Source organism: Cryptococcus depauperatus, chromosome 4 (assembly GCF_001720195.1).
Source record: "Cryptococcus depauperatus CBS 7841 chromosome 4, complete sequence".
NCBI classification, from domain to species: Eukaryota; Fungi; Basidiomycota; class Tremellomycetes; order Tremellales; family Cryptococcaceae; genus Cryptococcus; species Cryptococcus depauperatus.
Window position 1 is genome coordinate 933816 of NC_089471.1, and position 23355 is coordinate 957170.

The window sequence follows — 23355 nt, forward strand, 5'->3', positions numbered from 1 at the left end:
GCTCTCGTAGCACAAAAACAAAGGATCATACTGTTGGCAAACAAACTTATGGCCGCGAATAAAAATGGAAATAAGAAAACGCATTAGTGAATGAGCCAAAATGCAGAAATAAAGAGCATAGTAAATAGCTTGAGATCATGAAACTTTGTACCAATATGGTAAGGCGTGTTCGATTGTCTCCTCCGGTACCATCTTGGAAAGAGAAGCAAGTAGAGCAAGGTTACGACGACACATGGGACAAGAGGAGGAACCCGACATTTCCAACCATGTCTAGGTGCAAGGGTCAATCTTGGGCTGTATTGAAAGAGGAGAAAGACTAACTGTCAGACATGTTTTGTGGTACATATGCTTGCATGGGGTGATAGAAATTTCAATGGTTTGATGGTACTGAACGACTGGTCAGCATCTTCACTCTACTTCACTTCACTTTCAAGACATACCTCTTCGTGACAAACTGAACAGCATTCATCCCTGGTTATCCCTTCACGTAGTCCAAACTTACCCCACTCGACCGTTTCCAAAACACTGTCTGTCAACTTTCTCTTCTTGTTCTCACTCAAATGCTGTACCCCACGTAGAGCCAGATTCAGCACGTGTTTCTCTTCGTCGTGGCTCATTTCATGAGACAGCTTGAGGTCCTCTAATGGAGTGAGTTGCGCAGCGCGAGCATAGTCGACAAAGGCTGCCATAGCAGCCATATTGAGCGGAGGAGGTACTTCATCACCGGCCAAATCTAACAATGGTGTCATTGGAACGTTCATCCGACCTGCTCCTGAGAGCAATATGTCCGGCCATTCGTCTTCATCTTGACTGTACAAGGAACGAGCATACGGACTAAAGCCAACGGGTGCACCGAGGTTGGCATGGTTGGGGCGTAAATTAGGGTTAGCTGGCGACCAGTTTGAAGCGCTAACTGGGGTCAGCAAACTTGTGGATGGTGGGCTTGTGGTAGATGTGGGTGAACGAGACTCCTCGGATTGACCACCGTTTTCAAACCCGCCCCAGAGATTGGGTGGTGGTAGTCGTCGCGAGCGGGGGACAGAAGGCGTAGCAGTTGTTTGGCTATGCTCAAGCGGCGGAGAATGACGTAAAGCACCAATCCGCCGACCGACCGATCCAAAAATGTCGCGATGGAGTGCTTGACGGTCATCATTTATGCTTTGATCCCAGAGGTTGTCAAGACCATCCCTGCGACCTTCTCGCGGGCGGGGTGAAATAAGGCCACGGCCATATCTGTGGCCGAAGGCGGATCCTGATGTATGTTGAGAAGCCCATTCATTTTCATTGGCTCTGCCATCCTGTTGATCTTCATAATGGATGCGATTCAATTCCCACCTATACATACCAGCCAGGCTGTTATGATGGCCATTATGTGATCTGCGGCCATCCAATCCAACTGGGTCGCGTAAAGGCGACCCAATGACAGTCGACGCAAGAGAGTCGATATGGTTGGAACTGACGACGGATGGCGATGGTATCGAGTTGCCTCGTGCACTGGCGCGGATGCGCACAAAATCGTTTCTAAGCATTTCGTCCTCTGAATCATCCAGAAATAGCTGCCTTTCCAATGGAGGAGCACGCCGCGTGGGACGGATAGAATCTGACTCTGGCATCTCACCTTCAGCCATGTACACTAAAGGCGGAATGAGACTGGGATAGCGCAAATGGTCATATACCTCAGGTCTGCTGGCTGAAGATACCATGGACGATGGTACTACCGTGTATGGAGAGGAAGGAGGGCGAGGAGAAGGACGGGGAGAAGGGACAGTCGCATGGCCATTGATGTGATGAGGGAATTCATAAGGGGCAGCCCTTGGTCTTCTTATGGATACCGGCTGCGAGGACGGCGGCCTGTCTGTTTGTTTCGGTGGCATTGGAGGCAAACAAACGAAAAGTAAAATTCAAAAGTCGAGATGTGAATTGCTTCGGCTTATATATCTTGCGGAAAAGTGGCAAATTGGCAAAGTGGCAGTGTCAGCGTTTCAGCGTGGCCTTTGAGTGGATAATTCTTTTTCTTCTTTCTCTTCTTTTTTTTTTTTTTTGCGTCCATAATAATGCCTTCAAGAGAGCAGCTATATCTCGCTGCGCTCACTACTCAGCCAAAAGATGTCTCGCCAGACAAGCTCTACCAGAAGCTGGATATTGTAGGCAAGGGAGCATATGGTGCTGTCTATAGGGCCCGTCACACCGCGACTGGCCATATCGTCGCTCTCAAGATTATCAATTTGGACACCGAGGACGATGATGTGGGAGACATTCAAAAGGAGGTTGCCCTGCTGCAACAGTTGAGGATGAGTACTCCGGCAGCGCCACAGAATATCATCAAGTACTATGGCAGTCTCATGCAAGGTCCACGGGTATGGATCATTATGGAGTATGCAGAGGGAGGTAGCATAAGAACATTGGTGAGTGCATACTGTACTGTACAGACTGACAACTTTTAGTCAAGAGCGCAACCTTTGAAAGAACTGCATATTTGTCTCATCATTCGAGAAATTCTCATCGCACTCGCTTTTCTTCACAAGAATGGTGTTATCCATCGAGATTTGAAAGCCGCCAACATTTTGCTAACCACACAGCCATATCGTATTCTCCTATGTGACTTTGGCGTTGCCGCTCTCCTCCAGTCGTCCACGTCTAAACGCTCTACTTTTGTCGGAACACCTTACTGGATGGCGCCAGAAGTAGTCACTGAAGGCAGATTGTATGACTCCAAAGCCGACATTTGGTCACTCGGTATCACGCTCCTTGAGATGGCCTATGGCGAACCACCACTCTCGGGTCAGCCAGCCGCTAGAGCTGTCATGCTCTTGGGCGACAAGCGCATGCGCGCCCCAAGATTGGAAGGCGACCATTGGAGCAAGGAGATGCGCGATTTTGTTGTGGGCTGTTTGAATGAAGAACCGGCAGATCGCCTTTCTGCAGAAGAATTGAGCAGATCAAAGTGGATCAAGCAGCAGAGTAAAACTCCCCTTTCAGCGTTCAACGACTTGATTGCAAGATACAACGCTTGGAAAGAGTCCGGCGGTATAAGGCAAAGCCTGGCATCTGGTGTCGGCGCAAACATTGATGATGAAGAGTATGATGAAGATGCAATGGGCGGGGATTGGGCATTCGATGTGAGCCATTGTCTTCGCACAAATGTCCATACTTAACATCCCCCAGACGGTCAAGTCTAGAGCAAATCTGTTTGATCATAACGCTGCAACAGAAGACTCTGGCAAGTTCCCTCAGTTTTATGTGTCAACACAGCTGATTCATATCAAAGCGCTTTCCCCTCCTACAGGCCGTCCAGCTCCACAATCACTCCGTCGTCTTTTTCATGACGAAACATCCTCTGATCCCGACCCTTTTAAGCCTTTTACTCATCAACAACTAACTGCCTCACAGATCTCGGACGAAAACAGTACAGTCAAACAACTGAATCATTTCTCAAGCTCCGATCAAGAATCTGATAATCCTGAGTCTTCCTCAAAAAAAGTTTTTGATGGTCAAACTATACGCCAAGCCAGACTAGGTCAAGATGGCCGATTGCCCAACCCTTTGGTGATTTCTACAGACTATAACCATTCTACTTCTTCCAATGCCCTCTCGGCTACTTCAAATGCCACTTATGATTCTGCTGAAACATCTCAAGAGCCCACACCAATCGCTCGTACAGACGCAGCCGTTCCTTCACCTAGACCAATACGAAAGAAGACCAGTTTCGATGCCCCTCCTTCCTCTACTCCGTCATCTTCCTTGCAGCAGCAACAGTCTATCAACAAGAGCAGTCAGATGGTGTTTGAAGAAAGATCGAAAAATGGATTGGGAGTGCGACGACCCAGTGCCGGCGATGCACGAGAAGGCCTCAGGGGATTTCAATTCCCACTTATGACAAAAGCCACCAATCCTCCAGGTGCTGGTAGTATTACAGGAGCCGGCCCTGGCATTGGAGCTGGTAATGGTGCAGGCTTGAAACTCCAACCACCTCTTTTGCACCGTAATCACTCTGCCTCTCCTGCACTTCCATCTTCCAATGGCATTATGGATATTTCCGCCTCATCCCCCATTAATATCACTTCCCCTCCAACCGGTCCGGGCAGCGGACTTGGGTCACGGCCGCCGATGATGCGCCAAGCATCTGTAGCAGTTATGGAAGGCCGCGCAGCCAACCAGTCTTCGCATGCTCAAGCACAGGCGCTGGCACTGGCACAAGCGCATCCTAAAGCGACAGCTGGCTCGCCGCAAAAAGGCGGACTCGCGGTCCCGAACGGCCCTGCAGTTGGGCAGAATCGTCCTAGAGCAGGAAGTACAGCGACGGCGACAGTAGGCGGACCGAGCACTCCGGGTGCGAGCACAGTACTAGGAAGTTCAAATACAGGTGTAGTCATAGCAAATGGGCCGGGGGCGTTCAAAAGTCGAAATGGCAATCGAAATGAAGATGGACATCTCGTTGGTTTACGTGACCTTCTCAAGGTATTCTCTCTTTCTTCTTCAAGGATATATTCTAACAATTGCGTTGGCATAGCTTTCCCCGGCTGTTCCAGATATACCAGACTTGCTGCCTCCTTCTCCTTCGATATCATCCACTCCACACAAATACATTTCATCTCTTTCACATCTTACTGGAAACCAAGGTCAGGCTCAATTGGAAGTTGCAGCGGTTTCGCCGTCTCACTTTAGCCAGACGCCTCTGGTCATACCGAACACCAGCATTTCGGCGGCTGCTCCGTTTGATCCCGCACTGTCAAGTATCCCCTTGCCGCCGGCACATGAAAAGCTTGGCCCTTCTATCGGGCCTCTGGATTTGGGTAAACTTGACTCGGACGACGTATTTATGAACCTTGAAAAGATGCTTGATGACATGCAAGCTTGGCTTAGATGTGTAGAATCTGGTTTAGGGGATTTGGCTACAGTTGTGACAGAACCCGTGGGTGCTTAGATTGTATTGTCGATAGACTGTTTCCGCCTGTTGTTGTAGCGAGATTTTGACGACGCAAGTGAATGATACAATGATTTATGGATGCATACAATAAATAGCAACAAATGACTGACCCTACAAAGTCGTAAGTATACGACTAATTAACATTCCTTGCCACTCGTGACTGCTGCCTTGCCTGTAACTCGTCCAATCTCATTCGTAGTGATGCCAAGTTTTTTCCAATTGGAGTGGGAGGTGCTGAGCTTTTCTTGCCTTCTACGACTGGCAGCCGGGAGATGGATGATCTCGGGAGGTTGCTGCCGACACGCGTTTTCTGAGCTTCTCCATTCAATTTAGTCAATGTCCGTTTTGCCGTGTCAGCGATCGAGCGGGATGAAGGAATAAATGATTGATGTACGACTGTAGACGCAGGAGTGGAAAGAGCCCGGATCCTGAGTTGGTCAGAGGTAGTCATAGTTGTACAGATCACCGATGAGGGGTCCGCAGATTTTTTATTGTTAGGGGTAACGGCTGGAAGACGCTCAAGTTTATTAGTAGCTGATATAGCATTCCTCCCAAAAGCACGAGAGATTCTTGGCTTTGAAAAAGCAGAAGTTGAAGTAGTTGCTGTGGGCGCAGACCTCGCAGAAGTTCCGTTGCCAGGCTTAGGAAGCCCAACAGAAAGGGATATAGATGTTGAAGTTGCAGGGGCCCGCGGGAGGCGCGCAACGGCCGGTATACCTGTATGTACAGATAATCGTGGAAGGGCTCTTGCCGATGTGACGCTGTTCTTCGCACTGGGTGTTCGAGTGAGGGGTGTAGCGACAGCCATTGTACTCACCAATAACCCAGTCCTAGCTTTCGCTTCCTCTCTACCAGTTGGTGCGATGCTCTTCTGTAAGACTTGAGTAGCGAAAGGATCATTCCTTCTGCATGCTGTGGTAGATTGGTTTCCATTGGTCTTTTGTAGCATACCTTCTGTTGTTCGCCCAGATAGGAGAGGTTTGAAAGACGGATCAGATTCAAAGGAATATGTTCTGGTCGTCTCCGAGTGGGCTATGCGAGAAGCCAAAAGCTCAATACTCTTTAGAGAAGCACTAGATATCGTTGTAGTAGGTCTGATAGAGGGCAAAGTACCACCAGGTTTTGTTGTATGGGGGGCCGTTGCAAGCCTAGGTTTGGAAACCACTGGAGTGACAACTGATGTAGCTGAAGTCCGGTAGGTACGAGCAGTGGATACTGTTTTTGGAGTTTGAGCTACTGTTGCTCTTTTGTTTGTTTGAGAAGCCATCTTGTCCGCTTTGACACGCTGAATAATCTCAGTCACTCTTGATATACTTTTGAGTCTACTCATAGGAGCAGATTGACCTTCGATCAGCTTTCGCTCATGCAGAGTATCATTCAAAGATTTCAACCCAGCAGGCAAAATCACTGTCTCGTCGGGACCAAGCAACGTCCTAGTTTTGGTGTCAACATGAAGCTTACTAATAGCTTGAACACTTACATGTCCATCCTGACTAGGTCATTATCCTTCTCATGTAGTAAATCCACAAAACTTTCCTCAGTATCCGACATTCTCTTGAATGTACGCATGTTGGCCATCATATCTCGAACATCCATTGTCATATCAGCGTCGCTAACGAAGATCTCTTTCTCTTTTTGCTGATTTTGAGGTGGCATTGCAAATCCGGAGCTGATTTCTTCAAGAGTCTCTCGCAGAATCATCTCATCATCACAAAGAAGATGGGTTGCTTTTTGAGGACTGACAGGAAACAATGTGCTCATGTCAAGGTTCGATCGCTCTGCTTCTCTTCCAACTGCCACGAGAGAGTCTCTAGATGGGAACAAAGGGAGTGTCCGTTCAAATTGGGTGTGGACAGGGGCTACTATTTGAGATGCTTGCGGATCAGATAGCGTTTTGTATGGCAATGTTTGATCAAGACGGGAAGGTTCGAATCCTATCACTGTATCATCAGAATCATCAAAAGCAGTAGTCATAACGGAGTCATTGCCAGACCATGGTGGTTGCATAGAGTGAAGATTGTTTGTGGACTGTAAAAGATGCGCATGTTTGGCAGGTGATTGGGGCAGAAGCGAAGACTTATTCAGGTTGGTTTTCGTCTTGGTTTCAACCTTTTCCTTTTTCCCATCATCCCAAGTTCTTGGATTATCCAGATCAGAGCTCCTAGACCTCAGGTTGGAGAGTTCATATTCAAGACTATCGTCCCCAACGCTACTGGCTGCCCCTCCAAAGATTGAACAGTCACCGATAAGCGAGATGTCGCCCATATGAGCCAAGCGGAAGGAAGCTGAGAGTCGACGTACTGGAACGGGCGGGTTGATGGGCGAAGAGCGGTAGCTGGGTGATTGCTCGACCTGTATGGCGTTGGTGCCATTGCCTTTTGCAAGTCTCACCTGGCATCCAGTCGTTGACATAGCAGGGAAGGAGTTAAGAGTATATGTTGTATCCTCCATGCTATGATTGGTTTCCAAATCTTGACTCTTCAAACCTTTCTCGTTTTTATACTCAGTCTGTGCCACGGTTGCACTGTTTATTTTTTGGATCGAGGAGAAATTCCGTGGGATGCTAGTGTAGGCAGCCCTCTCCAAGTTTTCTTCCATCTCTTTGCTGCGTTTGGGTGTTTCGGGAAGAGGTGGAAGCTGATACAAGTATTCGTTGAGTGGTAGCCCATTGGGACCCAACATGGTTCTAGATAAGATAAGCGGAGAGTTATACTATCAATTGTTGTAGGTACATACAACATGGCTTATCCTGAAAGTGATCCTAAACAGAAGTTATTTCGCTTTGATAGACGATTTGGTAAGTAATGTGGCGAATAGAGAATATCAAAAATCAATAAACAAGAAACAAACAGAAGATCAGGCGCGTCGCAGCTCTGCATGCCTATCTTCTGAAACGACATAAAAGGCGCGACCGTATCATTGTCCTCTTTCCCATACCTTTTCATTTTTCAAACACCATCTTCGACAACTTTGGCGACAATACCTTAAAGACAACCATTGAGCTGTAGCTGCAAAGGCTTTTCGCTTGCCATTATCTTCTCCAGCCAGCGGAAGAGCACACAAAAGGTCAATACTCTCCCACAGATATCAAAATGCCCATAAATCACTGGCTTTGGGCGTGACTTGGGACTCATCTCATAGCTTGAACCAACAATGAGACAATTAGTATATCGTGCCAGCATATACAGTTTGAATATATATTAAATAGTTATGCATCCACAAGACTGTAACAAGCACGTCGATAATGCCATTCATATTAACCTCGCTGTCTCGTTATATGTACAGTACAATTTTTTGAAATAATTGCTATGCAATGTCGGAGCTGGAAAGACAAAAGAGCGTAGTAAAGCAGCGTAGGCTTTAAGCTGATAAGAGCAAGAAGAGCGAAGGTAGACTCGTCAATCACTGAAAAAGACAGTCGATGCACAACAAAAGCGTCATCTAGAGATGCTGGCATATCGCATTCAACAATCTAAAAGAGCAAAGCCAATCCTGTAATGGCGGCTCCAAACATGGTAGCAAGACTAACGCGCAGACCAGCTGGCGCACCAGACTTGATGCTGGCCGCATTGTTGACGGTGTTGCCAGAGTTGGCTGCATTGCCATTATTTTTGTTGGCAGATGCGTCTTTGGAGAGAACAGAAGTAGCAGGAAGGACAGAGTTTTCAGAAATAGGTTGGCTCTCAATCTTCCCAGACCCAATCATGATCATCTGCAGCAAAATCAGTAAAATCCAAGTGTACAACGCTACATACCTTTCCCTGAGAAGCAACACCGTCAACGACCAAGAAGATCATGGCTGGACCAGGTTGGAAAACGTTGGGGTTGTTGGGCATCTGAGCAACGTGCATCGTTACTTGTCCAGATGATTCATCCTTGGTATAAGTAGAGTTCAATTCGAGATATCTCTGACCAAAGTTGATGGCGTGAGTTGAGAAGCCGGTACGAATGACAACAACCTTGCTGTCATCAGCGCTAGATGACTTGGAAGGCGTATAAGAGACGTTGAAGTAGTCGCCGCCATAAGACAAAGAGGTAGGCCAGCCAGAGGCAGTAGGTCGCTCCTTATTGTACCAGAGAGGATACCATTGCTCGACGCTATATGTAGTAGGCCACTGTTCAAAGGTCACATCCTTGTTGGGGTTGGAACCCGAGATGAGGATAGATGAGTCAGCGAGTAAGATAGCCGCGGAATGATACATTCGCTCCTGCGTAGTTTCACCAAGACCTTTACGTGTCCATCTGCTACCGGCAGGTGCACTAGGATTGTAAAGAGCAGGCTGATAAAGCGGGTCCTGACCATAACTTTGACCGATAGAATACTTGTCGTCGCCATAACCAGCAGTACCCATGTGGACACCATTGCCCATCCACATAGTGCCATCTGGCAAATAGACAAATTGACCCATACTTCTACCTTCCGGCATTGAATCATCGTCTTCGTACTGAGGATTCGCATCTTCTGGGCTGATACGCACACAAGTGTCGTCAGCGACATACGAAGTGATGTTGAACCGGGCGCCGCCATCAAAAGATTTTTCAAAGGGAGCATTTGAGCCACCACAAAAGAGAATGGTCGCAGAGTAGTTGTTTGCAGGAGTCAAAGGCAATAGGGCATTGGCAGCAGAGGCAGGGTAGACCCGTACGGAATGAGGCATATCAGGAAGGGGAGTCTCCTTCTTGGCGTTCATGTCGTACAAGATTGTCTTGTATGCTGCCTGCATAAAGAGTTTGCCTAAATAACAGGTCAGTAATGTATAAAAGCCTTGAAAGACGTACCGCCAGGTAAGAGCCAAGTCAGCGGATAAAGATTGACAGGGACGGTGTAATTCAAAAAGTCCATGTAGATGGCACTGTCATCACCCCTTTTAGGGAAATATTCATAGGTAGGGTTGTTTTGAGCTTGAGTAGAGACATAACTATGTTATGAGTCAGAAAGACCTTGGCACCCATCAGACATACCCTCCATTCCCATCACCACCAATGACAATGTGAGACCCATCGCTAAGGACTTCCACAGTGGGATACCATCTGTTGGAAGTCATCAACAGGTCGGCCGTGCCTTCCTTCCAAGAGCAACTCGAGTCATCACAAGGCGTAAGCTTTCGAATAGCTCTTCCTCCGTCAAAGTTTTGATAAGGATTCGCGGGACTGGGGGCATCCTTGATAGCCACACCTTGATAGGTGACAGCTTGGTTTCCACCGTATACCACCCATTCACCTGTTGCGGTAGAGAGACCACCAGCGCAAAAGCTGTTGGAAAGGACGTCCATTACGGTGGCGGTGTTGGTTGTAAGATCGTAAGAAGTGCCCCAAGCGGGATGAGTGCTGCCACTACTGCTCTTCACTGTAAGCGAGTTGTTTTCGGCCTCTATGGGTCCCGTCAGCAAGCCATCTACGTCCGTCTTTCACGCACTGTCTAGAATATAGACTGTTTTCTCAGTCCCTACAAAAGCTTTAGCCAAAGTGCACCGCAGGCCACACAGGACGAACCAAGAAACATCATCATGGCGGAGACACCCGAGTCACCGACAAACTTGAAGCCACCCGGTACGATGGCATCGCCAGCTCTGGCTGCGAGCGCGCGGTGTGTTGCGCTGCGTTGAAGAATAGAGGCGGTAGCGAAAAATGGCAAAAGAACAAAGAGGAAGGCGGGCCACATGATGAGGTATATATAGGAAGAGGAGATTCGAGAGTTTGATGGGATCGTAAAGAATGACGGTATAAGTCTTTTGAGGCGAGAAAGCAATTATATAGCAGTAGTGAAAAGAGTGAATGTGAAGAATTATTTAGTTTGCAAAGGCGGTGCCGTCTGTGCAGAGAGTGAGCTGGTCCGCCAGCCAAAACCGATCTATTTTTTCTCCTTTCAAAGGGAAAAAAGAGGCACGCGATACAATGCGTAGGTCTCCTTTATGGTTGTTTTGATTTCGGACGACGCGCGGCAAACGGTCGCGAATGATTTTCAAAAGAGTGTAAGAGATGGAAAGAAAAGAACAGAATAGGGATGAGAATGCATTCAGATATTGGTATTTGTTTGCCACATGTCTTACATCCACATCTTGTATTTGCATGGAAAAAGGCCCAAGCTGAAACTAGCCAGCCTCTTGGATGTGTGGTTTCCGATTTGATCCCGTTCTCCTTATTAAATTATTTTGCTAAATGGGTCACGGAAAAAAAGAGAGAAAGGTACCCGACGCGATACGGCAGTTCCCAGTCAACCGCTTGACTGCACTCGTCATTTGGCGGCGACAGCCGTTTCGAGTGCTCTATTCGATACAATGCATTGGTACAGACTCCAATGTTCTATAGCATTAAAAACAAAAACAAGTGGAAAAAAAATGGAATAGCGTTCGTTACAAAAAGTATTCGTGCGTCATTGGCCGCTTTTGTGGTATTGTCCTCGCATCTTGTGGCGCTGCGTCAAACACCTTGTATTCTTGCCGCAAGTTTCCATCCAACTCCAGTACACTTGCCGTGTTGCCACATCTGAGTATCGTCAGTATAGCACTGGGATCTGGTTGGACACACCTGTAGCAATAGTTGGGAGCAGACCAAACAGTGACAATTCGCCGGTCAAACATGAGCTGTGCCAAGTTAGTTTGAACGTTTCTGCAGAATGACGGGCTGACCTTGTAACCCTCCATGACCAACTGATGGGCTCTAGCTACCAACTCAATGTCATTGGTATGGTTGAATTGCTGACGCATGGTTGTAAGTCTCGGGCCGCGAAGGCTCAATCACCCGGCTTACCTCTACAACATCCCGACCAAACAAGAACCCAGCACCTCTAGGTGACATTCCCCAACCTGTAATCTCTTCTGGATATCACGCCGTCAGAAACTGTTGTTCTAGGTAGAGAGGACTTACCATCAGGATCTGACCATAAAAGATCACACATTGGCCCTTCATGGGGTACCTCTTGCCGCCTATCTATCACTCTTATCTAAAACACAACATGTGTCAACGGCTTATGGATGCAATACGTCACTTACCTGATCTAGACGATGTACTGCCGGACTCAAGCCTCCATGCACACAAAACACTCTACCATCCACAATACATCCCAAACTCAGATAATCAAACACATCACAACAGTATCTCCACACGTTTGAGCTCCCATACTTTCTCTGGCATTCGTCGTAAAACCCATAGACTTGTGTAATTTGACGGGACTCGTGATTGCCTCTGATAAGGGTTATTCGGTCGGGATATCGAACTTTTAAAAGTAACAAAAGGAGAAACGTCTCAACAGAATAAAATCCTCGATCAACGAAATCACCTAACGCATCCATGAGCATCCATCGTCAAGAAAAAAAGACAAGACGCACCCATGAATATGTAATTGGTTTCGGGACAGAATCCGCCTATCTTGAATAGTTCCATGAGATCAAAGAACTGGCCGTGTATATCTCCGCATATCTAATCAAGAGCCAACAGGAGTTAATGGGTCATATTTCAACATTCGATCAAGACTGACCGTGACAGGGCTATCGACATATTGCACATTCCCTTCCTCCATTAAAATCTCCTTTGCTTTTGTACAAATTTCCTTGACTGCAGACTCAGGAATGGGTTCGCATCGTTTCAATTGCTCAATTTGTCTGTTCAGTAATGGCAGGATTGATGTGAATCGCGTGATATCAAGTCGAGGATGCCAATTGCGAGCATCAATCAAGAGATAGGTAGTCACAGATAATTTCCACAGGTCAGTACTACTCCCGTACAGCGATACGATATTACACACTTGTCCAAATCTGATGATAAAGACATTATAAACGACACGTTTGCTATGTGGCTGCACAAGTTGTGCTGACGCAGATGATGTATATGTCAAGCGCCCCTGCTTTCTAGCTTTTTTTTCTCTTCGTTGCTGTCTTTAGCAAGTAGAGTTGATGTTTTTTTTTTAGGTTATTGAATGAATGAAAATCAAAATGTAGCAAAAAATGTAAAGCTGCAAAGAGAACTCTAAAGTGACAACAAACAAATAAACATGTAAAGTGGAGGATGAAATAGATTTTTCTGGGGAGGACTAGCATTTGTGATTGCCCGTTTTCGGACATGGCCGACTGATAGTAGAAAGGCACAACTCTTTAAAAGTCATTTATTGAACATTGTAAAACTTCATTACTATCCATTGTCTTTATTTCAACAAAGTCTATCTAGCCAGCGAGCTTTTCCAACTACTTTTACTGTCTTGGTATTCTGTCAAGCAGAGTATTCCACCATGGGTAAACAGATTGCTGCCTCTACTGAAAAGGTTGCCAACCTGGCTCAAAAGTACTTTGTTCATGATATTGCCAAGTCAGGATTTGGAACGGGTACCAACGACCTTGTCTGCAATTCTCTCTCCTAGATGTGGATACTGTTGACGAAACTTGATACAAAAGTATGATGCTGCCCGCCCATCTTACCCAGCTCCTGCGTTGCGAATCATCCACGATAAACTCAGATCCACATCTCCTCATCCATTAAAGATTATCGAGCCAGGATCGGGTACCGGCATCTTTTCCCGCCTTCTTCTCAAGGCTCCTGACTCTACGTATCCAACATTTGATATTGACACCTTAGTCTGTGTCGAACCTAGTCAAGGGATGAGAGATGCTTGGTATAGGTCTCTCGAAAAAGCCGGATTAGGATCATCTCTCAGAGAGAAGGCTGGAGAAGGCAGCATCAAACTGGGAGTGGTTAATGGCGGATTTGACGAATTGAGCGCTGTTCAACAACATGGCATAATGCAAGTAGAGAACGGCAGGGGGGGCGTTGATGGTGTGATTATTGCTCAAGCCTGGCATTGGTGTCCTGATTATGAAAAGGCTCTGGTATGTTTCTTTCTCTGCGTTATGGTCGCTTGTTAAAAGATTATAGAGAGAGATTGCCTCGTATCTCCCTTCTGGGGCTCTATTTATCCTCATTTGGAACCTGGAATCTAACTGCCCAACATGGCAAGGCGATCTCCGTAACACCTATCAGCCATACGATCTTGGAACTCCTCAATACCATAAAGGTCTCTGGAGGAGCATGTTTGATACGAATGCTTACAAGGAACTCTTCCATGAACAGGAAGAGCATAAGATACCCTGGAGAATGGGTATCACTGATTCAATGCTCGTAGAGAGGCTATTAAGCAAGAGTTATCTGACAGAAGAATATCTGGATGGGAAAGAGAGGAGTGAATTCATCGAAAAGATTCGAAAAATTATAAATGCGGCTCCACGAGATTGGGTTGTTGAAAAGGTTTGTCATTCACTGCACTCTCACATCTTTGCTACTTCTAATTGTTGAGCAGAAAGGAATTTTCAAGTATCAATATGATACTGACATTATCATTTGCAAGAAAAAGTAGACATTGTGATCAGAAATAGAGGTTTGTGGCGGCCTCATTTGTATCTCTACATCGCGCCCATTCAAACGCTGAACTACTTCCACCAGCTCCCTATACCCATGTATCCGCGTACAAAAGGAAGCAACCTCTATAGACTAATGAGATGTACTTTTCTCCTTCATTCTTTATATACATCACATCTTACCCGTCCTGATGTTGAGAGTGAAGAATTTACTTTTTATTTCCACTCGCGGGTGCAGATCCAGATCCTTCACGATCTCTTTTAAGGCCACTAAACCCCCCTCTCCCCTTTCCTCTGAATCCCCCCCTTCCACGAGTACCAAAGTTGCTGGGACGATTGTGAGGTTTTGAAATGCTCACATTGATAGGTGTATCTCGAATAGACTAATCCATAGTCAGCACTCCAATCTCTCAACAAAGAGCACTTGCAATACCCACGCTTCCGGCAGCCTTGAGAGCCTCATTCATGGCCTCCTCGCTATCAAAATCAAGGTAACCAAAGTCCTAGCAACTCATAAGCCTGCGATCGTTTTAGTAATAACGAGCAACTCACTTTTTGCTTCTTGGTGAGTCCGTCAAAGATAACCTTAACTTGAGTGATTTTATCTGCCGCTTCTCCAAATAGACCCTTTAATTCGTCCTCGGTCGTTGGGGTTGGTAAACCTTTGCAATAGAGGGAATACTTTTTTGGCCTAGACTCTTCAGGCGTTTTCGTACCAGACTCATCTTTAATTTCCCCACTTGCAAGGACACTAGAGTCTTCAAAATCCCATGGGTTGTTACCCTCTTTAGCATCTTCCTTCTTCTCACCCTTGGCATCCTTCTTGCCCTCTTGCTTTGCCTCTTTTCTGTCTGTTATCTTGTCTTTTTTTTCGCCTTCTTGATTGTCAGTATACACTCAGATCACTCGTCATACGGGCCAACTCACCGTTGACTGTAGCTTTCTGATCCTCTATCTTGACCCCCTCCTTCTGTTCGTCTTTCTTATCCTTGATCTTGTCGTCCTCTTTCTTCTTCTGGCCCTCTGAGCCCGAGGTTATAGAGGATTTTTCTTCAACTTGTACAGCTACTTGAGCTTCCTTAAAAGCTTGCGACTGACTTATGCTTCCGCCTCCAGAATTATTACTGTTGAATCCTCGTCCATTCCTTGGAACGATATGCGGCCGAGTGGGGAAATTATTGACACCAGGAGCCATATTAGGTCGCACAGGCAACCTTCCAGAGGGTCCAACAGAATTGGGCTTCATGCCAGACGCACTGGGACCCATTGGAGGGCGAATAGGAGTGGCAGAATTACTATTTGAGACCACAGGAGGACGAATGGTTGGATTCTTGCTTGAAGCAGGAAGTGCAGGCGATGTAACTGCAGTTGCGGCACCAGAGGGAGGAGCTGGCCCTCGACCAATGCGGTGTGAAAAATTGGAACCTGAAAGACCGTCAACTAATTGTTACGTCGTACAGGGTACAAGACTTACCACTGGACTTTACTTCGGAGGACACCCGAGAATCTGCAATGGACAAAAGCATGTTGCCGAATCCTACATCTCTGAACAGCTTATCAATAATACATCGTTATTGAGTCGTGAAGCTTACGAGAGACCCCAGTGCCAAGTGTTAGTCCACATACCGTCATCAGTAATAGGCACATGCTCAATAGCCGAAAGAGTCTTTTGAAGAAGAGCATTTTGTTTTTGACTATGGGTCGATCAGCTTTAGGGAATTCAGAAACAGATAAAACACACTCGAGAGAATGGAGAACCTTATCTCGCACCTGCTCGAACAAACTGTTAAAGCTGTCTTTAGCTGTTTGCAATTTCTTTCTATAAGAATCAAAGTCGGGATTGATTGAAAACTCATTATAGGATACCGGATATCGAACTACAGATATCAGTGGTGTTTTCGGTTTAAACACTTGAAAATCACCTACAGTGTAAACCACAAGAGATGGTGAGGTCAGCTCGAAGAGCATTGGCGACAAGCGTCATGAGGCCATTCCGGCTAATAGGGGCAGTAGATACAAATAAGCGAACTTCGTCTGATGAAAAAGACTACGCTAAATCAGGTATATGTATGAAAAAGTAACTATCAAGTCGCCTACACGTTGAGCAGTGTCTATCAACTCGCCAATTTGAAGAGCTGTAGTCCACATGGTGCCTTGAGCACCGGCAATACTGCCATGTCCTTCACCTATTACATGTCAGTCGAAAGCAGGTTTTAGACATGAAAAGATATACCATAATCGACTAGAGTTCTTCGTTAGTATGAAGATTTTGCAAACACAAGCTGCACTCACAGAGTTTATGATTGGCAACAGTCCCACCAAGACCCAATAACCTCAATTTGACGCCACCAACCTCGACAAGTCTCGATGTCGCCTCGTCTAGAATCGCAAGATTTTGAACTTCATATTCTCCAGTTCTAAATTTCTCAATAACTTTCACATCTTCCACTAAACCCCATGTGGTGAAGACGGGCACAGGGAAATTGATAGCACCCGAAAGAAGATGAGGAAATTGGGAAAGCGGAAAATGAACAGAAGAATTGTTGAGCTGATTTATAAGTGCTAAACGACCTGCAGATTGAGGAATGTTGAGTAGCTGTGTTCGTGCGGCTTGAGGAAGAAGTGGAGAATATTGAATGAGATGACGAAGGATTCTGATAACGTCAGTAGGGATGCTTGCCTGCTTCAGATCTCTGGTACCATGGCTCACTTGTCTCCCATACGTTCCACGCTGTCAGTTGTCATAAAACCAAAGTCGCCAGTGTGGATGACTGCCGTCGCATCATGTTCTCTAATCAGTCTGTTGAGTTCATGGTCTGTGCGTGAATGGCAGAGTCAGTATAAGTCCTAGCATTATCGTTCAGTCCAAGGAGACTTACAGTCACCACGAATATCAGCAACGCAAAGAATTCTTCCTGTCTTACCCGCAAAAACAATCTTTGGAAGAGATTGAGTATTGAGGCTAGATTTCTCGCCGACAGTTGCAGAGAGTCCATTTGATTTAGTAGGCGCAGACATGATGAGAGACGTGCTGTCTGGTTGTGCACTCTTAAATATCGACAGGGTGACGGAATAAAAATAAGTTGTGAATGTAGAAGAGAAATAATTACATCTCGACGCCAGCGTTCATCTTTTTCTATTCCCTTCTCACCAGTGGCAAGTTTGAGAGAAAGTCGTGATGTCACCGTTTTGGGTTCAATTTCTTGCAACTTTCACAACATGGATGCATTTATTGTTGTTACATATTCATCAGCAAACGATATGTCATTTGGAGGGTGAGCGGCGGACGCTTAAAGCGAAATTCCTGCTAATAATGCTTGTAGGTTTGGATTTGGCAGTCAATCAACTGCTGCACCTACCGCAGGTATAGCTTGGGTCATCATTATGAGATGAAATAGCTAACAAAAACTTAGGGGCAACAGGTAGCGGCCTTTTTGGCAGCACAGGACAAGGCCAGCAACAGCAGCCAGCAACCGGTGGCTCTTCTTTATTTGGCAACTTTGGTGCTAAACCTGCAGCACCTGTTGGAACAGCTACAGGTTCTGGCGGACTATTTGGCAGTGTTGCGACTTCACAACAAGGTCAGCAACAGGGGCAGCAGCCAGCTGGAGGAGGAGGGATGTTTGGCTCCAATAACCAACAACAACCACAGCAACCAGGGGGTGATCTGTTGGGATTCAATACCAGTCAACCTGCCCAAACGATCAGCAGTGGTTTGTTTGGATCTGCGCCTCAGAAACAGGCTGATTTTGGTCTTTCTGGGTCTGCAGCGCAACCCACTCGACAACCTGCTGCTGGATCAAGTTTTCTTGGTTCTGCTACCCAGTCCGCTCAGCAACCCTCAACCACTGATCTGTTCGGTTCTGCCTCTCAGACTCAACCGTCAACAGGCACAGGCCTGTTTGGATTGTCAACCCAATCTGCACAGCAGCCACCGAGCACAAGCTTGTTTGGATCCACCGCCCAAAGTATGCAGAACCCAAGTACATCTCTTTTTGGACAATCCACCACTCAAACCCAGCCTACCCAAAACCACCAGCAACTCCAGACGTCTACCAACCAGCAGGGCTCAAACGGCGGAGTAGAGAAGACTACAAAGTTTTCTGAGCTGCCAGAGATTGCACAAAAGTATATTGAACAGTTAGAGTATGTTTTCTTTCGTCAGTTGTATGGAGTGTCCTAACTGAAAGTGGACAGTAATGCCATCAAAACTCAGAAAGCAATCGCCTCTGAACTTCACACTGAGCCGCTTGGTCGAGCAATTTGGCAAACATCCCTCGATGTTAAAGCTGCTAGCGAAGAACATGCTGCTATCTTTCAAACTCTCAACTCACTCAAACGTAGTATCTCACAATTGCGTGACAAGTTACTTGATCAGTCCCGTGACGTTGAAAGAATTAAGGACATTTGGGACATATACAAATCTGGGGACGGCAGGATGGGCCAGATCAAGCTTGGCGCATATAAAGAATTCCCACAAGAGTAGGTCGGGTTCAAGTTTCGGAAACATGAGCTTATGAGTGAGCAGATTCTTTTCAAAAATTGCTAGTTCTATGGAAGAAAGAGTAAATAGATATAAAAAAACACTTGCTGTATGCCCCCCTTTTCTCTTTGATTTTGTCTCCTGGGCTAATATGTTGTTAAGCAACTTCATCGAATTATGGGATCTCTATGTTCTGAAGTTCACACTCCTTCGTCACAAGCTATTGGTCAATCTATCAATAACCACCAACAGGCCATCCTTGCACTTGCAGTACAACTGGATCAATTGCAGGCTAGAATGAACAGTCTGAAAGCCGGATTTACGTATGTTTATTTCTCAAACGGGTACAACGTGTGGATTGATAATGATGAACGTCAGATCGGAATGGAGAGATAAAACTGGCTCAGTAAGAGATCCGTTCGAAATGGCGCGAGAAGAAAGAAATGTAAAGGTGTGATTGTATGACCATGGTACATGCATTGATCCTAGGGTTTTCACAGTAGATTGACAGATAAGGAACCAATCTAAGTTGTTGTATCTACATCTTTTCTTTTTATTCTCAGCTACGGTGCACTCACGAAGCGCTTATGCTACAGATTCAATATTACAAAACTTCACAACATTTATTTGTCACAAACAGCCTCTCAAGCAGGCAATGGCTCATCATTACCGAGAATCAACAACATTCGCTACACCTATTGCTTCTCATACTATTGCTCCTTCTTACTTGATCTACAGATATCTTTCTTCCCAATGGCGATTTGCCAATAGCGACCGGGGTACTTGACAACCTTCTGCGTCCGTGACCGTTTGGTCTCACTGGATTGCAGTCTGCACATTCTTGTTCAGAGACGCTATTCCTTCTCAATCTTACAGCTGGAACAGATGATGAGTAGTGCTTATGGCGATTTTGAACAGGGAGAGGGCCGTCGAGAGATGAAGCCATTCCAGGCCCATCCAAACCAGGTGTTATTGCTGGCGTCATTCTTGCATGATTGCCCCAGCTGGCAGGCTGGTTTCTCCACCCAACCTCGAGGCCTCTTGGTAAGCTGAGCGTGACTGCAGCCGAAGACATGTCTGGTGCGTGACCTGCATGTACTCGACTCATGGATCCATTCCATCCCTCGTCCTCTCGGAAACCGTCCATACTCACGCTCGAGGGTGCAATGACAGACCCTCCAGCAAGCGACATTGGACGGCCGGTCATACTGTCTACCACACTACCACCTCTGATCAAGGCATCGCTTCCTGCAAACCTACTTCCCCCTATTTTTACAGCCTTGTCGGCTGAGGGAATGTAAGTCTCGCCTGCGTATGGGGCAAATGGGTTTCTGAGACCGTTGGGAAAGACTGAACCTGGGATGTGAGATCTTGGTTGGAGGTCTGCCAGGTGAGCAGGTCCTGTAGCTGGGAGCGAGAACCAGCCTTGGTGAGCATAGGCGGCCGCTCCCATTTGGTGTGGCGCTGGAGTAACTTCAATAGGCATTATTCTGCTTTGCGAGATCCTGTTTGGTGAGAAGTATTGATACTAATTCAAGAGTTGATTTAGGATAGAGTCTGAGGGTTAAATATCAATAGACGCTGTCAGTTGTAATATACCACCACTCATTTTAGAGGTAGAAGGCATATCTTATAACTGTTCCAATTTATCTGCAACCGCATATCATCACATCCCTTGTCTCCTATGTCACTCCAACCTACATCCATTCAAGTCAAGGACCGTCCGTTATAACTTTTGTCTCTTTCGGCTCATGTACCATGATCTTCCTAATTCTAAATAAGGCTGTAAACTGATGCTACCGTTCACATAATCCATTTTCTAAAACGTTCCAGCAAATGTAAAGTCAAAGGACAACAGGCTAGAATGTTAAAAGGAAAGAAAATAGTGAAGCATGTTTGAGAAGGTCAGATTGTCAAAGGACGTTCAATGATGCCTTGTAGGCATAACAGCTGGAGACTGGCCACTCTGTAATGGAAAGAAGAATAGTTCAGGTGTTGATATACGTCATGTTTCAAAGAGTCAATGCCGAAACTTGACTCACGAGTGAAAACCGACATACCGTCAGAGTGACCAACAAAGTATTCTTGCAATGAAAGGAGGATTCTCAATAACAATCAGAAGCACCAACGACTTGAACTTGTTTTCGCCTTGAAAAACAATTAGAACCAAGATGCATAAACGAAGCATGATAAAGAGAATACAAATTTACAAATGATAAGTAGTGCTCATGTTTGACTAAGTCCTGACCTCGCCGGAACCCTCCTCTCTCTCCTCTTCTTCTTCCTCTTCCAGTACACCCACTTCGTACTCTCCCTGCACATCCCATCTGCTTCCTGGAGCACTGGCTCCGAGATACTTTACAAATTTCATCACACCTGGATCCCTCAATACAAGTAGAAGCTTGTTGAATGCAACTGGTTGTGTAAGAAGAGGACCGTCATCCTCTTCATTTGCTTCAGAATCCGAATCAAAGTCGGAAGGAGAAAATTGATTAGGATCAAATTCGAGTTCTTGGTTGCCTGTAGAGATTGATGGTCCATCCGTACCATTCCCATTTGCTTTGTGTTCAGACGTTTCCACTTTGCGTTCCTTGTTACCGTTGGCATGATGAGCATCATGATCACGATCAGCCTTAGCAGCTTTCTTTGCCAGCGAGCTTTGATAGACTGCAGGGTCCTCATCTTCATCTGGGGCGGCGAGGTAGGCCTCCCATCCACCATGCTCAGCTAAAGTATCCTCTTCATCGCTCCCAGCAGGAACATCTGCCCACCAGGTCGCACCTAAAGACACGTCTAAACGAGCATCTCCATCTTTGCCTTCACCGTTGGCAAGTGTGTAATCGAGACCTTTACGAAACCGTCGAGCTTCATTTCGGTGTCCCACTGGGGCCAACGAAGACACCACAGAAAGCCATGCACGGAAAGCATCAGAAGGGAAAAGGACATTGTGAATAGATTGAATGATGGGGGTAGAGGTAGAGAGCGACGTCAAACTGAGGTATCGATGTTTGGAGGAAGGGCCTTGGATCACCCACCCATCATCTTCACCCAAATCTTGAGGGGTAAGTAGACCTTTATAAGAGCCATAATCCTTCTTGTCTGCTGACTCAGTTTCAGCTTTGAGTTTGGCTGCAAGTTCAGGTAGCAAAAAGTTGTGCAAAACAATTTCGGACGCTTCAACAAATTGGCCGGAGAGCCGTTCGAGAGTGGTAGAGGTGAGATATGAAGAGGCTAGGTAATTTGCGAGGAATGCAATATCCGAAGGCTTCAGTCCCGGTGGAGGAGGTGTAGGGTATGATAAAAATGAAATTGAAGGGGCAGCAGTCTGTTACAGATCAGCTTTATCTCCCAAGGCTTGCAATGTGTAAACTTACAATCTGAGCCAGAGAACTCAAGTCTTTTTTGGCTTTCTCTTGGTCAAATACCTGATATCCTTCTTCATCTTCAACCGGTCGATGGAACCTACACAAAATATCGCAAACAGACTTAAAACTGATGTAGAAATCCAAGACTTACCACCCGCTGACACTAAATCTCCGCCGGCCTTCATCAACTACAACCTCTTCGACAGCATGATAACTTCGCCCTGGCTGCACCTGCATAATGCATTAAAATGTATATCCTGAAAGAAAGAGCAAATGAATCACCTCAAAGATGATAATTTGCCCCCAGGTAGCAGAGACTTTCTTATGTCGTTTAACACTTGGAGGCCCAACCTCTTCACCAGTCTCTACTGGAAAAAGTTCGAGCGAGCCACCCCAAGCAGGATCCCATCCCTTAAAAAAGTCACCATTGGCAGAAGGAACAAGCTCAACATCGCCTTTGGCAGCATCGGCAGAAGAATAAGGAAGGTAGAGGATATAAGATACGAGACGGGACGAGATAGAGTCGTCGTGCAAGAGGAGGTGAGATCTAGCAAACCACATCAACCAAGTATTCAAACCAAGCCGAGGTATGGCCTACCCCTTGGTATACAAAGCAGCAGAAAGATCAGTCTTCTTCCCAGACAAGGCGCCGCATCCTGTGACCTGACGGACCAAGTTTCTAAACTCTTGCGAATAAAGAGCCTCCTTTAACCGTGTCAATTGAGGCAGAGCTTCCAATGTCACATCAGGAAGATGCTCCGGACTCAGTGACGAGAGATCGGGTGTTTGCTGTATCTTGTAAATATCGGTTTCCTTTTGTTCCCAACCCCATCCTGGAAGACTCCCTTCTTCCCCTCTGATACCGAATTTTTTGCACTCTTGGACAACTCCCTCGAGCTTCAAGACACTGTCAGTGGATGACAAGAGGTAACCATCACAACGCACCATTTCATCACTTAACACACCACTAATGACAGCATGTTTGAACGGAGAAGCATTTACGTATTCCTCCCTATACGCAGTGACTTGGTCAACCGATGGGTGGTTGATAGATGCAGTGGCACTCTGATCTGGACTGTTTTTGTGCTTTTTCGCTGATCTTCCGGCAGCACTGCTTGGAGAGCGTTCTCTAGCTGCTGCTGGCATTGGGTCAGTGAATAAGACGGGTATGAAGAAAAGAGAAAGAGAAAAGAAGAAAAAATTATTAATAATGGTTTAATTTCTTCGGCCGGGTGG

The 23355-nt window shown here is 46.2% G+C and overlaps 10 protein-coding genes across 10 annotated transcripts; 3 read left to right on the forward strand and 7 right to left on the reverse strand.

Annotated features, from left to right (window-relative positions):
* Positions 1-135: 135 nt before the first annotated feature.
* L203_103659 (uncharacterized protein) lies at positions 136-1874 on the reverse strand (the record flags this gene model as incomplete). Its single annotated transcript, XM_066213051.1, has 3 exons — positions 136-270; positions 322-387; positions 441-1874. The coding sequence occupies 3 exons, from the start codon at positions 1872-1874 to the stop codon at positions 136-138; spliced, it is 1635 nt and encodes a 544-aa protein (XP_066069148.1).
* Positions 1875-2054: 180 nt separating this feature from the next.
* L203_103660 (uncharacterized protein) lies at positions 2055-4924 on the forward strand (the record flags this gene model as incomplete). Its single annotated transcript, XM_066213052.1, has 5 exons — positions 2055-2357; positions 2445-3119; positions 3166-3220; positions 3269-4458; positions 4511-4924. 5 exons carry the CDS (start codon positions 2055-2057, stop codon positions 4922-4924), a joined length of 2637 nt encoding a protein of 878 aa, XP_066069149.1.
* A 136-nt stretch (positions 4925-5060) lies between these two features.
* L203_103661 (uncharacterized protein) lies at positions 5061-7609 on the reverse strand (the record flags this gene model as incomplete). The annotated part of the gene is made up of 2 exons (XM_066213053.1): positions 5061-6360; positions 6408-7609. 2 exons carry the CDS (start codon positions 7607-7609, stop codon positions 5061-5063), a joined length of 2502 nt encoding a protein of 833 aa, XP_066069150.1.
* Positions 7610-8399: 790 nt separating this feature from the next.
* L203_103662 (uncharacterized protein) lies at positions 8400-10589 on the reverse strand (the record flags this gene model as incomplete). The annotated part of the gene is made up of 6 exons (XM_066213054.1): positions 8400-8639; positions 8683-9662; positions 9707-9846; positions 9890-10298; positions 10344-10373; positions 10421-10589. The coding sequence occupies 6 exons, from the start codon at positions 10587-10589 to the stop codon at positions 8400-8402; spliced, it is 1968 nt and encodes a 655-aa protein (XP_066069151.1).
* Positions 10590-11280: 691 nt separating this feature from the next.
* Positions 11281-12697, reverse strand: L203_103663 (serine/threonine-protein phosphatase PP-X isozyme 1; the record flags this gene model as incomplete). The annotated part of the gene is made up of 9 exons (XM_066213055.1): positions 11281-11413; positions 11456-11511; positions 11557-11625; positions 11678-11745; positions 11795-11870; positions 11920-12206; positions 12256-12346; positions 12405-12528; positions 12672-12697. 9 exons carry the CDS (start codon positions 12695-12697, stop codon positions 11281-11283), a joined length of 930 nt encoding a protein of 309 aa, XP_066069152.1.
* Positions 12698-13151: 454 nt separating this feature from the next.
* Positions 13152-14270, forward strand: L203_103664 (uncharacterized protein; the record flags this gene model as incomplete). The annotated part of the gene is made up of 4 exons (XM_066213056.1): positions 13152-13259; positions 13315-13746; positions 13793-14161; positions 14214-14270. The coding sequence occupies 4 exons, from the start codon at positions 13152-13154 to the stop codon at positions 14268-14270; spliced, it is 966 nt and encodes a 321-aa protein (XP_066069153.1).
* Positions 14271-14480: 210 nt separating this feature from the next.
* On the reverse strand, positions 14481-17289 carry L203_103665 (uncharacterized protein; the record flags this gene model as incomplete). The annotated part of the gene is made up of 13 exons (XM_066213057.1): positions 14481-14654; positions 14709-14774; positions 14824-15146; positions 15199-15696; positions 15746-15816; positions 15864-15965; positions 16013-16148; positions 16198-16318; positions 16369-16457; positions 16505-16513; positions 16564-16925; positions 16982-17087; positions 17151-17289. 13 exons carry the CDS (start codon positions 17287-17289, stop codon positions 14481-14483), a joined length of 2196 nt encoding a protein of 731 aa, XP_066069154.1.
* Positions 17290-17490: 201 nt separating this feature from the next.
* Positions 17491-19211, forward strand: L203_103666 (uncharacterized protein; the record flags this gene model as incomplete). The annotated part of the gene is made up of 7 exons (XM_066213058.1): positions 17491-17546; positions 17595-17635; positions 17685-18417; positions 18469-18753; positions 18800-18863; positions 18917-19077; positions 19133-19211. The coding sequence occupies 7 exons, from the start codon at positions 17491-17493 to the stop codon at positions 19209-19211; spliced, it is 1419 nt and encodes a 472-aa protein (XP_066069155.1).
* Positions 19212-19430: 219 nt separating this feature from the next.
* Positions 19431-20240, reverse strand: L203_103667 (uncharacterized protein; the record flags this gene model as incomplete). The annotated part of the gene is made up of 1 exon (XM_066213059.1): positions 19431-20240. One exon carries the CDS (start codon positions 20238-20240, stop codon positions 19431-19433), a length of 810 nt encoding a protein of 269 aa, XP_066069156.1.
* Positions 20241-20990: 750 nt separating this feature from the next.
* L203_103668 (uncharacterized protein) lies at positions 20991-23265 on the reverse strand (the record flags this gene model as incomplete). Its single annotated transcript, XM_066213060.1, has 6 exons — positions 20991-22079; positions 22129-22216; positions 22271-22350; positions 22402-22666; positions 22718-23016; positions 23065-23265. The coding sequence occupies 6 exons, from the start codon at positions 23263-23265 to the stop codon at positions 20991-20993; spliced, it is 2022 nt and encodes a 673-aa protein (XP_066069157.1).
* Positions 23266-23355: the final 90 nt, after the last annotated feature.